This window comes from Clarias gariepinus, chromosome 5 (genome assembly GCF_024256425.1).
Source record: "Clarias gariepinus isolate MV-2021 ecotype Netherlands chromosome 5, CGAR_prim_01v2, whole genome shotgun sequence".
NCBI classification, from domain to species: domain Eukaryota; kingdom Metazoa; phylum Chordata; class Actinopteri; order Siluriformes; family Clariidae; genus Clarias; species Clarias gariepinus.
Genome location: NC_071104.1, coordinates 31,154,995 through 31,169,424, shown reverse-complemented (window position 1 = coordinate 31,169,424; position 14,430 = coordinate 31,154,995). Strand labels below are relative to the sequence as shown.

The following is a 14,430-nucleotide window of genomic DNA, read 5'->3' as shown; positions in this document are numbered from 1 at the left end:
CCAGCAGCGATTCTAATAACTTATTATATGATCCACTGATTTAGTGGGTATGTGTGGCTGGATTTGTGATTATAATTCAGGGTGAGATCTGAGCGAGGGCGACTGATCTGTGCTGACAGCTTTGGAGGCGGTTGTCTGAGAAAAGGCGAGGGTAAGGGAGGGGTTGGATTGGAGCAGTGGGAATGAGAGGGAAGAACGGTGCCTATGCTGACACGAGCACTGCAGCAAAATCCATCGTCTAAAGCTCTTAGATCCGAGTGTCCATAAGCATACAGCCCTATACCATAACAGTCAACCAACAGGTAACTCACACACACACACATATTCATGCAGGTACCCAAGAATGAAGATTGACCACAACACCATACAAAAATGTTATTATTATTATTATTATTATTAATATTATTATTATAAGTTGTGATAGTGTTATAGTCTTTCTACTGATCATGAATAATTAATAATATTCATTGCCTGGTGGTTTGAATAGGAAATTCTAAATAGGAAATTTTCTTATTTAGCGATTTGCATAGAATCATGCCTTCCACCACAGAGTAACACAAAGAGATGATTTGACTGCTATAGGAGACATATGATGGTGAAGGATAGACAGTAGATATCGACATTTGTGGGAAAACTGCTTTTCGTTAGAACAAGGGCATGCATTGTGAATTTTTGTGGAACAGTTTAACAGTAAGTTAGATATAGATATATGTAGACGGATGAATAGAAATAGAATTTTTTTTTTTTTTGCTTCTTTAGCTTTTGTGAACTTGTTCTAATTAGAACTACTGTATAATGTGAACAATAAGTGGGCACCATTTTAAGAACATTGTACTTTATTCACATTCATTTTCATGGACTTGACAGGAGACATCTGAGCAAGGCCAGATAACCATACACATCCAGCCATACAACACTGTTACAGTAGTTCTTTTTTACATTACATAATGAGAACAGTATTTGTCACATACAGGTAATATGTCATTGTGTGTATTACTAGTGCAGTGTTCATGTTAAGTGCTAGTGACGATCCAGAATCTGCCACCTCTTTCAAGAATCTGTCAATTGACTGATTCTCACGCAAGAGTTAGTCTGGTTGATTATTGTATTATAATGCTATATGTATTGTTTTATACTGCTGTGTGTACAGGCATTTCAGCCCAGCGATACCTCTATAACTAACTAAATATTTATTGCGGAAATCTATGCTACAGTTATTTTACAGATATAAACTGACCTTTTAAAATTAACTTTAACTTTTTATTTTAACTTCTTTTGTCTTGCTTTGTCATATCTGTTACACCTACTGTAACAGCATAATAACATCCCAGAAATGTAATAAACCACAAATGTAATACAAATTCAACACTTTTAACACAATAATCTAAAAAAAATCTATTTTAAAAGCATGAAGATTTTTACCTTCCCACAAATTTAACAAACACCGGCAAATGTAAAAGCAACTGTTATTATGTTTGTGGAACGTTTATTACTGATTATTAATTTAAAAGCTGTATATATGTATTTCATTTGTGGGCTGTTATTACATTGGCAGTAACAAACCTCTCCTCTTATATTCTTGTGCTTTTTTTCTTGTTCTGCCTGTATTAGGCTGAAGCTACAGTGTGGAACAAGAATGAACAAAAAAATAAGATGTGTTGCCCTGGGCAGTAATTTGCCCTGAAACATAGTACTGTATAAGCCATGGTGTCTCCAATAAACACTGCCATGTCACGTTATACTCAGGCCTGTGACACACTGACAGGCCTAGCGATGTGTTTAATACAATAAATCATGGCTGCCGATTTGCACAGGCCGCTCTGCCAGCTCCCCTCCAGCTCCAGTCCTCCTCTTTCTCCTCTTCCTCCTCCGCCAGGTCTCCACAGCCTAGAGCAAGGGCTACACCCACTGTCTTCTCTTTCACTCTCTGTTTGCTTCTTTGTCTAGAAATCTTTTCTACAAATATCATCTATTTAAAAAAAACTAAAATTTATAATCTTTTTTTATCTTTTTTTGTGCCAGATGTATTACTCTTTTAAAGACATTGTTTGTAAAGGTTTTGGAGGCCAATCTAAGCCCAACATTGCCACAGCATTCCGTGAATGCATTTTTAATTAGTATGTGCATATTTTGATAAATCCTAATAAGGCATAAATAAGAAAATATACTGTGCATGTGACGAATCTTGCAGTAATGCAGGTCCATCTCAAAGTCATTTGTACTCCTTTTATAGGGTCACATTTCCTTTCTCTTAATTAAATAGCTTTATTTGTTTTAACATACTGTATGCATTTGTTTTGTATTGCCTAGTTATTATTATAAATTGTCTCATAATAACAAAATATTTTATTAAATTTACATACTTAAAATAAATCCACTGTTTAAAATGAAAATTACAGTTTGTACAGAAAGCTGCCAAACTGAGTGTAAATTTAAAAACACATTTACAGTACAGTAGGAGATCTCATGAGATATGAACATTAAGCAAAATAAATTGTATTTTTGTTTCCTGTTTAAGTCTTGTCAAATATTTATAAATAACTTTATTCATATCTAGTTTAATAAATTAGTTTTAGGTTTTAGTAATAAAAAAACAGTAATGAACAATGTTTAAGTAAAAGTGAACCATGCAAACCAAAAACAAACAAAAAAACCAAGTTATTTAATCTTTTAAGTCTTTAATATTCTCTAAAACAATATTTCTTAGGTTTTTACACTTATGTAACATGCAAATGTGACCATAAATTAGATCACTCACTCATACAACACATACAAAACTCTGCACACTCGGTGGGAATTGAACCCCGACCCTGGGGGTGCAAGGCGACAGTGCTAACCACTACGCCATAAATTAGGCCATTTGAAACTTAAATGTATAGTAATATTGCATTAAGAAAGATGGAATTTAACTTTGCAAAATTAGGAATGTTTTTGCCATGTACTGTAGAACCTCATTAGATGTCTTCTTTTAATATCATTTAATTTCAGTTGATTTCTTATTATTTTAAAATGTACATAGTTTTTTTTTATCTCGTACATTATTCTACCAGTTTTAAGTTCCATTTTATAAAACTAAAGATTTCCTAGTTTATGTAGTTATTTCTTTCTGATGATCTAAATGTGGGGAAACTAGATTGCACCCTGCTGCCCTTGTGAAGGTGAGACATATTTGTGCATGTGAGACTTTTCTTCATGTCTGAGAAAACACTTCTTTCATCTGCTCTTTTATGAGGGAGCTTAAAAAAGCAGCCAGGTTTGTCTGGAGGTCGCTCAGCAATTTCTTCATATTCCTTTGCAGTATCTTTTAATACATTTACTGCTAATGCACATTTAGCCCAAGTACTGTATAGTCTATTGATGTAGGCTTAATACGAACAGAATGCTGTATCACCTCAACTTTTGCATACCTAAACACTTCTTATTTGAGTGTGTCTAAAGATTGGTGTTACAGTTAATACAGTTAATGCAGTAGGGGCAAAGCACTAGTAGTCAGCATTAGAGTATTGATCAAGTATAATGTTTTTAGTGGTGGTGCTATTGCATAACGCCATGGTGCTTAGAGGGAGTGTGGGAAATTATGTGATCATGTATGGTTTGACAAGCTGAGGATAAAATTTTGTAACTTTCATTAGGGTATGTATTACTCCAAACGAGTCATGGGACTGACACTGTGTGCAGTAGCTGGGTGGTATGGGGTGTGGCAACCCAGCAATGGCAGGGCTCGAACCCAGATCCTCAGATCCCCAAATCAACAATCTAGAGCCTTGGCTGTCTGAGCCATTATTCCCCGTAGCATAAAAGAATCGCAATATTCCCACTAATCATCGTCCCCCCCCCCCCCCAAGCATTTTTTTAATCCAAATAAAGATATTATTAAAGCATTTATTCTATAACTAATATAGAATTACCGTGTTTGTATGGTTAATGTGTCACTTAACGTTTAAAGAAGTGCAGAGAGTTAGATAGCTCTGTGTTTTGCTTGAATTTTGCCTTCTCCACAATTGAATATGAATTCTAAATCGCTGAACTGATTTTTATTTTTTTATCGGATTGAAGATAATTTGCTCTGTATGCATGAATGTGGGTGTTGCTTCATGTTTCATTTAGTGTCAGAGACTGACACATGATGTTGAATGTGTTTGTAGCATTAGCACCAGGGTGTGGTGCTCCTCTTTAGGCGTACTGAATTAAGAACTTTGTTTTGAACAATTCAGCACATTCTATTATTGCAACCCTAAAAAACAAATATTACATTATTATTATTTTCTTTATAATGCATAATGAGGCATTTGCATTAACCTTTATACACACCTTATATAAAGCAAATAGTCTTTACTTAATCTGCTAATTAATAAACAAGATACTAACAAGATACTAACATCTTTTGATTAATATTGATGAATTTTTTTACTCATATGTTTATGTACTTAACGTATATTGCAAATTACTTCCAGATCTGCTAAAAATAAGTGCATTTATTCTTTATTATTATTGCATTATTCGGTATTATTGATTCATTAGTTAAGCATTAATATGTACAGTATTTTATTTATGGACATAATAGTCACATATTACCAGATATACAATGCAAATAATTTTTTGGAAAATGAAATTTTTGTATGCTTGAACAACACAAAAAAAGGGCAGAGCAGTTTTTTGGGGGTGCTCTGCTTGACCAAGCATAAAGCGTGATTAATTCGATAGCAAGCTCAGAGGAAGGGGGCAGGAGCTCTTTACAGAAAAGCATGACCCACTTACAACATCACATGGTATATACAACAAATGGCTTTTAATAGCCATAACAGAATAATGTTAAAGTTAGACTTTTGTCATAAAAAAAATATTACCTGTATTTATTCTGACAGAGTTTTAAAGCACATGTGGTTTTTAACTTGATGTGCATTATGTTTATGCGACTGAACAGCACCGACACAAACAAGGGGGACAGGTTTAAAAGGTTTAAAAGGACAGGTTTTCTGAGCATGCCTAAGTGCCCAGCTTTTTTTGTTTGTTTGTTTGTTTGTTTGCTATTGTATTATTTCATGCTTAGGATTCTTAAAATAGCACCGGTACCATTTAAGCATTTACCTCTGACCACCTTTATTTTACACCATCAGGACATGACATGACTGTAATCGTGAAATATAAACACCTTGTGGTTAAAAAATATATATACTGTATAATGTAGTACTGTATAACAGGTGCATCTCTTCAACAGTTATGCAATGCCTGCTATCCATTATAGTGTACATTAATTATGCCATGTTGTGTGTTTGATTTGTTTTTTCCCTGCTGTTTACTAATTGTATTAATTAGCTTTTAAACAATGAGCCTCCCTCGGGTGTGTGCTGAGTAAAGGGAACAAAGTGCCACTTTGAAAATGCTGAATCTCATGACAAGGACAAACATTTCACCATAGCTCTGAGCTTATTGTAAATATAAGTAGCTTTTTTTTAAACTGAAAAGTGACTTTATTCAGCTGTTTTGCTGCCAAATCCATGTAGAGTGTGCAAGTAAAGTTGTGTAACAGCAGGTTGTAGATTCAATAGTATATACATATATACGTATACATTTAAATTATAAATACAAATAATTTGTGCATGTCCACATATTTTATATACAGTATTTTAATATTAAAAAAGTACTTTTATGATTGGTCTGTCACAAGACACCAGATCTCGCCCACAACACAAGTTCCTCACAATTTGTACTCACAATTGGATTTACTGGTTTTAAACTCAGTTTCCATTTTTGATTACGAGATTGAATTACTGAATTTACACAGTTATTGGACTCACTAACGTGGAGTTATGTGCAGTCTCCTTACAACGGCACTTCCTGGTTCTCCCTGACCGAGACGCCCTCTGCTGGCCATAAGTGCCCCTTTCCTGATCTCTCTCTCTCTCTTTGCAACTGGATCTACGTGTCCCCCCCAGATATTAGCTCTTCACCGATGGGATCTATCTCTTCATGACTATGCCATAGAGTTTGGCGGCTTCATGTGGTTGGGATGATCAAGATCTCTTTGACACGATTCTTCATGGGCTCTCAGACACAGTCAAAGACGAGCTGTCGGCGTGCGAACCACCATCCAACCTACAAGACCTCATCGATCTAGCAGCACGTATCGACGCTCGTAAGTGCCTCAGGCAGCAGAAGCGTTGCCTGAACCTCTGGTCACCGCCACCCTCAGCCTCCATCAGCTCCCTGAAGAGCCCTCCCAAACCAATGCAGGTGAGCCGGACATGTATCTTACCTGAGAAATGCCAACGGAGATGGGACAAAGGGACATGCTTCTACTGTGGTCAGTTGGGTCATTTCTCACGTAACTGCCCGTTAAAAGGCCAGGCCCCTCTGTAATTTTGGGTGCACGGCGGGGCTCGAATCTTAAAAAATTTCCCAACCATCGGTCCTGTTTCCCAGTAACCCTGACCCACAAGAATCAGCCCCATGGCACGTATGCCCTGTTTTATTCTGGGGCCGACCAAAACCTAATCTGCTCTTTACTGGTGAACCTCCTTGGTATTTCCTCCACACCTCTGAGTCACTCGCTTACTGTCCAGGCCCTCAATGATTGTTTTCTGGCACACATCACCCACCGCACAGTACCAGTCACTTTGCACTTCTTGGGAAACCACTCAGAAATGATCTCTTTCCTGATTGTTAAGAGCTCCCATCCTCCACAGGTCTTGGTTCTCCCATGGTTACAGTTACACAATCCCCACACTAATTGGGTCCCCGCTTTCTCCACTTGAGGACTGCTTCAACCTTTTGAACGGCTCAGCCGAATACTACAATCTCCTGAAAGTTTTTAGTAAGTCTCACTACCCCCCCCCCCCAACCTCCCCCCCCCCATCACTGCTCATACAATTGTGCCGTTGACCTTCTCCCGGGTACAACCACGCCCAAGGGATGACTATACTGTATTGATTATAGGGAGCTTAACGAGTTTACCGTTAAAAAACGTTACCCACTCCCTCTCATGTCTTCGGCCTTCGAGTTACTTCAGAATGCACAGGTCTTCACCAAATTGGATCTTTGAAATGCCTATAACCTAGTGAGGATACGAGAGGGGGACGAGTGGATATGACTATAAATACCTCGCCCCAGTTGTCTTCCAGGCTCTCATTAATGATGTATTGAGAGACTTTCTGAGTGTCTTCATATTTGTCTACCTTGATAACATTTTGATTTTCTCCCGCACTCTGAAAAAACACTGATCCCATGTCTGTTAGGTTTTACAAAGGCTCATGGAGAACGAGCTCTTCGTCAAGGCTGAAAAATGTGAATTCCATCGCGACTCTACCTCCTTCCTTCCATATCACCATTGGATATTCAGATGGACCCAACTAAAGTAAAGACAGTCACAAATTGGCTGGTACCATCTTCGAGTAATTTTTTTTGGGGGGGTTTTGCCAACTTTTACATATGTTTCATCCAGAACTTTAGCTCTGTTGCAGCACCTCTCACTGCTCTCACATCCACAAAATTGCTTTAGTCGAATTTGCTGGCGGACAAGGCCCTTTAGGAACTCAAAGGTTGTTCCACCTCTGCCCTTATCCTCACCTTTCCTGACCCGTCCCTTCAGTTTGTGGTCGAAGTGGACACATCAGAAACAGGTGTTGGAGTCCTTCTCTCTCAAAGGTCCTCCAAAAATAATAAACTTCACCCCTGTTCCTTTCTTTCTGCCGATTCTCTCTGTCTGAACGCAATTATGGTATCGGAGACCGTATGTGGTTAGCTTGCATTTGAGGAGTGGAGACACTGGCTGGAGGGGCAGAACATCCTTTCTTGGTCTGGACAGACCATAGAAACTTGGAGTATTTAAGGACAGCCAAGAGACTTAACTCTCGTCAGGTACGATGGTCTTTGTTCTTTTCCTGGTTCAACTTTACATTCTCCTACCACCCGGGTTCTAAGAACACCAAGCCTGATGCCCTTTCTCGATAGTACTCCTTCCCTGTGGATTCCCCCCTTAAGAAACCATCCTTCCTTCACATTGTCTGGTGGCTGACACTCGCCTAGAAATAGAAAACCTGGTGCTACAAGCGCTCGAACATGAGCCGGGTGCAAGTAACGTACCCCCCAACCGTCTCTTTGTCCCGAGCCCTCTATGTTCTGCTGTATTAGACTGGGTCCACAGCTCCAAGTTGGCATGCCATCCGGGTGTAGCCCGCACTCTTTTTCTTATTGAGCAACGTTTCTGGTGGCCAACCATTAAGGAGGATGGTAAAGGTATTGTATCTTCATGCCATACTTGTTCTAGGAATGAGGCCATGAATCGCCCCCTTGAGGGCCTTCTCAGACCGCTCGCTATTCATCGTTGGCTGTGGTCACATACTGTATCTCTCTTTATTTTGTCACGGGATTACCATAAATATAAAATAATATAAATTAAAATATTTTATGGTCCTTATCCTCATTAATTCGAGTTTATCTATCTGTAATTATGCCCTACTAAAGCCTACTAATATGCACTTTATTTTCTCATGCAAAAAAAACCAAAAACCCTTGACTAAAACCCAAATAAATAAAATATGTGTACATCGTTGTTACACCAGCAAAAACTTAACTAGCCGATACCATTCATGTTTCACCAGGTCACTGAATCCTGAAGAGATCTCCCCAGGCCAAACTCGGATCTTTTGCGAGATGGTTTTATTTTCCTTCATGGTTTTAGTGGGGATTAGAGGCTTTATCCAATCTACAGTTCTTTGGGGAAATTGTTGGACATCTGGCTTCAGAGTTCATCTGTCCATACAGCTTTCTTTTATCCCACCTTCTCTCTCACAAACACACAGACATTCACAGGCAGTTTAATGATTTCTCTGGTTGCCTTTCTCTTGCTGCTTTATCCTATAAAAAATATCTCAGGTCACTAACCTTATGTATACATACTGTAGAAAAAAAAAACATCCTCATGAACACCATGTTATTCTTCTGCTGTGCCATCATCTACCACATACAGGGTTTTTTCTCTCTTTGTCTGTTTGGCCACCATACTCAACTTTCTGTCCTGCAGTATGGCATATATATTTTTTTTTATCTCTCAGTGTTTGTTGAATGACTGGCATGATATAAGAGAGAGATGCCGAGGGGGTGGGAATTGATCTGCCACATCATTAAGGGAGAAATGATTTTCTCCGTTCTCTTTCTTCCTGACTGACTCTTTCTCTCTCTCAACAGTTTGGTGGTAATCTACTACATTGAAATTAGTCTTGTTTCATTTTCTGGTAGAGAAAGCAGATTTTGCTTATCGGTGGTCAAGAGCCCTTTAAATCAAGCTTTTGGCATAGAAGCCTTCTGTAAAATTGCATGTTTGAATGTCAATCATTAAAACTGAATTGAATTGTATTGAGTTTATATGGAATATACGGAATATACATATTTTTAATAACAATAATGTATTTTTTTTTTCCTATAGGTAATGTTAAAGCTTAGATTAATTTACATTTACAAGTACAGATTCAATCCTACCAATGTTTTATGCTTAATAAAAATGGTCTAATCTGCATTATTTAAGTTTTATGCCATATGAAATTAGGCACCGAATGAGGTATTGAATAATCATTTGGGTTTAAAGATGTCCTGTTTGTGAGGAAAACCGAGACTGGAATTTACAGGTTGAGAAGTGCTCCCCCTCGTGTTCAGAATATGCATATAGTATACTGTATGTATATATCCCTAATCCCTAATCATTTCATGAACATGCTGGCATAGAAAGTCATCCCTCCTTTTAACATGCAAAAATGTTTAACATATATATGTATATATAAATGTATACCTTGCAGGAGATTGGTTGGCTGTAATTATCATCTCTATCGTTCTACTCCTGGGGATTTCCTGTCACGTGATCATACACCAACTTCACCAATTCCTCCAGTCTCACCATGGAATCCAGCAAAGTGCAGTCTGAGGGCGGCCTCAACGTCACCCTGACCATCCGCCTCCTCATGCATGGCAAAGTACGTACAGATAGAGAGAAATTTAAAGAGAACGAAAGATTCAACTGACAGATTAAAGGACAAACAGACACAGCCATACACATAAAGAGACAGGCGAAGAGACAGACAGACAGACGGAGAGCTAGGTTCTAAGAGATGTGAGACATGACTTAAGAATTATTTATACATTAAACTGGGATTATTTGTCATTTAACCAGCAAACAAACTAACAAACTAGCTACTGCTCCTTTTCACTATCATGCTGAGCTATTAATGATTTTTTTGGAATGTTCTGATAAGAATAATATGTTGGTCAATTTTATGTAATCTTTTTTTTTCAGGAAGTTGGAAGCATCATTGGAAAGGTATGTTAAGAATATCCCCATTCTTTCTCTAGGTCTTAACTTAAAAACTTTGAAAGCATTTTAATATTTTTTCGTAATTTATGATGGTATGATTTTTTTCTCAGAAAGGAGAAACTGTAAAGAAAATGCGTGAAGAGGTAAGTAAATAAAAAAAAACCTCTCTGAGAAGAGTCTGAGTCAATTTTTTTTGTGTCTTTATCCTCCAGGAATGACAGAGGCCTAGTACCAGGATTAAATCCACAGTCAGGGATTTTAAAGTGACAGCTTCTCTTACGCAGGTTTCAATAATAATAAAAAAAAAAAAAACAGCAGCATGTAACCTTCCTAAACCTTGGACAGAGCTAGTAACACAAGAAAAAATACAAAAATATTATTTTAACCACCATCTTGTATGGAACCTAAAGTTATATTATTTGTATATTATACTATATTATTATATTATTTGTTATTTGTGATCTACAGAGTGCTGCTCGCATCAACATCTCGGAGGGGAACTGTCCAGAGAGAATCGTCACCATAACAGGACCCACAGACGCCATCTTTAAGGCTTTTGCCATGATCGCCTACAAATTTGAAGAGGTACACGCTTTTAGCTACTGACCATGCAGAGTCTTAAATAAAAATATAATTATCTCTCTATATCATCCATCACAATCTTCAGCAAACATTGGTCATATGTCCTAAGTATGTTTCATTTTATGATTTTGAATAGATATATCTGGATTGATGAAGTCAAGATCAGACAACCCTTTTTAAAATACTGTACTGTACATTACATTGCACTTAGCTTGTCCTGAGCAGAACTGAGTCATGTCAGTGATAAGTGCTAGCGGCTTCTCAAGCTGTAAAATCTCATCGAAATTAAAGCTCCAGTCAGCAATCACTGCAGCTGGTACTTCAATAACAGCGCAGAGATTCATTCAGATGGCTGCTTTATTCTTTAAAGATGGTTTGCATTTTCTGGGAAGGTCTTTAAAATGACTAGACGTGATTCACCCTTAATTCAATGGTTACGCTAACATAGATACTGGAGGTTTGCACCTTTGGTGTGCTTTTCCTCGCAGGATTTCTCCCCTATGTCATCATCAGGAGTTTGCTCTTGCCTCTGATTAGCTTATTAGGAATCTGATTACAAGGCTAAATATTTTCTGTTAAGCTGATTTGTGACAAAGTCTATTGCTGAAAGCACTATACAAAAGATTAGACTGAAAACTACTATCACTTCTATTCAGATTTATTCCTTAGAGATCTGCAGGTGTTTTGGGGCGCTAAAGTAGTTCTAGCATTATGGCCAGACAGTGTATTTTTTAGTTACTTACAGTATAAACATATAAAAGGCAAAAGTCTGATTACACTGTACAGTATTTAGCACAAACTGTGCTACAGTAATATGTGGGCAGCATATATGTACAAGTTTGTATTTTGGCGAAAATAACAGTTATTCATGGATATTGAAAACAACTAAAAATAAGTCACTGAAATATGGCCACAAACCACATTCATCACATTTGTGTACAAGACTTTTGTAAACTGGATCTTGTAGCCTAGAGTTTTTGCTTGAAAATGATGTGACAATCATCCTGCTCACTTTTCTGTTCTGTTCACGGAAAACAATATTCATTTAATTTTTCTAAGACACTTTTCGTTTAAAAAAGCCATATGCGAGAAGATGTAAATGATCATGAATAATGCTGTAATTCACACCAGAGAAGACAAAGACCAGCATAATGAGCCTTTCAGTCAGGTTTGTGACAGAGTGAAGCACTACAAAAAAAGAATTTGGGGACAAAAAAACATTTTCTTTTGTAGTTTATTTAGACTACAGTTAACTGACAGGCAAAATAACTCGGGCAAAAAAGCTCACTCTTACACCCTGTCCATAACCTACTTACTCACATAGTGCAAAGACAATGTCCAGAAGTGAAGAGGGACACAGATGATATCGTACACAGAAGGCACATTTATGGCATAATTAAGTATGGCCATGAAAAAACAGACATTCAGGATAAATAAGTGCAAACAGAAACAGTGCATGATGAAAAAAGGGTGTTAGATTTGTAAAATCCCACTCTTACACTCTTAAAAAGCAGTTCCTGTTTAGTACCTACAGTAAAGATATAAGTGAACACTTGTATTTCCATGGTGTTTTTTGCTGCTCACCATACACTGCTTTGCAATGCACAGACCCTGTGACCAGCAGTGGCAACTTTTCTGTCACCCGAGGTCAGTCTATGCGCTGGTTGAATGCAGTCACAGGTGTGGACAGATTTAATTTCTATTGAGCAGGTGGCTGATCATTTTTACTCTCACAAATGTTTATAAAAATAAAAAGGTATAGGGTCAAATACATTATAACATTTACACCACAGCTGATATTCATGAACATCTGTAAGCTACATAAGGCATAGCTTAGCCACCGTGAGCTAACATGTTTTTGCGAAGCTAAATTAAGCAAGATTATTAGCATGATTAGCAGTGTTATCTACATGTTAACTTAATTAAACTATGTAAGGGACAATGAAAGGCAATGTTTTATATAAGCTGGCCAAAGCTAGCCAAAATTATATTAGTTTTTATATTCTCACACTAAGGATTATATAAGACTTATTATTTTACCCATGGTAACAACTTGGTGGATTCTTCTTCTTGGCTGCAGTAATTCACTTTTCAAAACACATCCATTCTCTGTCAGAGTCTCAGTGAGTCTCTTATTCTTAGGCTAAACTTTTCCCACTGTCCAAGAGCTTTAGAAACCTGTACAACACATGACATCTTTCACATGCACAGAAAACTTACTGAATCTGTGTGTGCGACTGTTTCCCTGTAAATAGCGCATGGCCGTGTCCTGTCTGAGGTCATTATTAGATAATAAAGTAAGACGGAATGCCTGCAACTTCTCGTTGGATTTATATAAATTACATAAACTCAGTATATTTTATTTTTGCTTTATTTAAGTAAACACTTTACTCATTTAAGTGGACACTCTAAGCATTATATACTGTAGATATATTTTCCATTTCTTGGTGTAAATTATTTGCAGAGTTTCAGTTCATTTCAATGACGCGTAAATATATTAGCAAAGACTGAGACGGCTGAAAGCGCGCCCTATTTATTTCCTTTATTTCACAAAAGCACAATGTTTTGTTAGGATGGCACGGGGTGTAGCAGTTAGCACTGTCGTCTTGCATCTCCAGGGTCCAGGTTCGATTCCCGGCAAGGTTCTATTTAACTGCCCATAGTGTGTTTTTGTGTGTGTATGTGCCCTGTGATGGATTGGCACACTGTCCAGGGTCTACCCTGCCTCATGCCCTAAGTCTCCTAAGCGGTATAGACTGAAAAGGAGTGAGTGAGAGACAATGTTTTGTTAATATTATTATGTATATGATCGAAAAAATTATGGAGCATTTTAAGTTTATTTTACAATTACCAAGAAAAATCGGGTTGCCGACTAATTAGCATCTTAAATTACTCATTCTTATATCTATAGTGGTGGCCAAATGTACTGTGACAAAAGGGAAATTCAGTGTTTTAATGACATTCTTATTTTTTTTAAACAATGACAATTATAGATAATATTATTAGATAAGAATTATTTGTAATTTTATGCAGTGAAATTGCTATACATCAATCAATATTTACTATGAAGTCTTATTTTCTTCAAAACCTGCTGGATCCTTCTGAGCATAGAGTCAAAAAGATGCCTTTAAGTACTCTGGCATCACTCTCTCAATTCATGCCTATTTGATTCTTGAACATCGGGTACAGAGGACAGGTTATTGACTGCTGCTGCCTTCTTCACTATTGTACAACAGTTTTTCAGTGGTTTTACAGTAGGTATTGAGGCCATGGCTCCAGAAGCTAAATACCATAGTCACATAGCCAATGTTTCATTAGTCTTTTAGCTAAATAGCACAACTCTTTAACTAGATAGGCTAGAAATAATTAGTGACATAATCTGCTTTGTGCACAAGTAGAATTATGACTATAGACTTTTAACTATGACTGTATATTTATTTTTCAGTTTACCTGTACAGTAGATACTGAATAATTTATCATAGTTATTGAAGAACATCCTTCAAGATACTCTTTATAAGATAATCAGACAGTATTCTAAGACGTTA

At 37.2% G+C, this 14,430-nt stretch overlaps 1 protein-coding gene across 9 annotated transcripts in view; it reads left to right on the top strand.

Annotated features, from left to right (window-relative positions):
• Positions 1-14,430, top strand: part of pcbp3 (poly(rC) binding protein 3) — a 94,565-nt gene that overhangs the window by 57,315 nt on the left and 22,820 nt on the right. For all 9 annotated transcript variants that reach the window (XM_053496926.1, XM_053496925.1, XM_053496922.1 and 6 more), the window contains 4 exons: positions 9,792-9,965; positions 10,286-10,309; positions 10,414-10,446; positions 10,772-10,888. In XM_053496926.1, coding sequence (XP_053352901.1) covers positions 9,891-9,965; positions 10,286-10,309; positions 10,414-10,446; positions 10,772-10,888 — 249 coding nt within the window. In that variant the 5' untranslated portion in view covers positions 9,792-9,890. The remainder of the gene's footprint in view (positions 1-9,791; positions 9,966-10,285; positions 10,310-10,413; positions 10,447-10,771; positions 10,889-14,430) is intronic.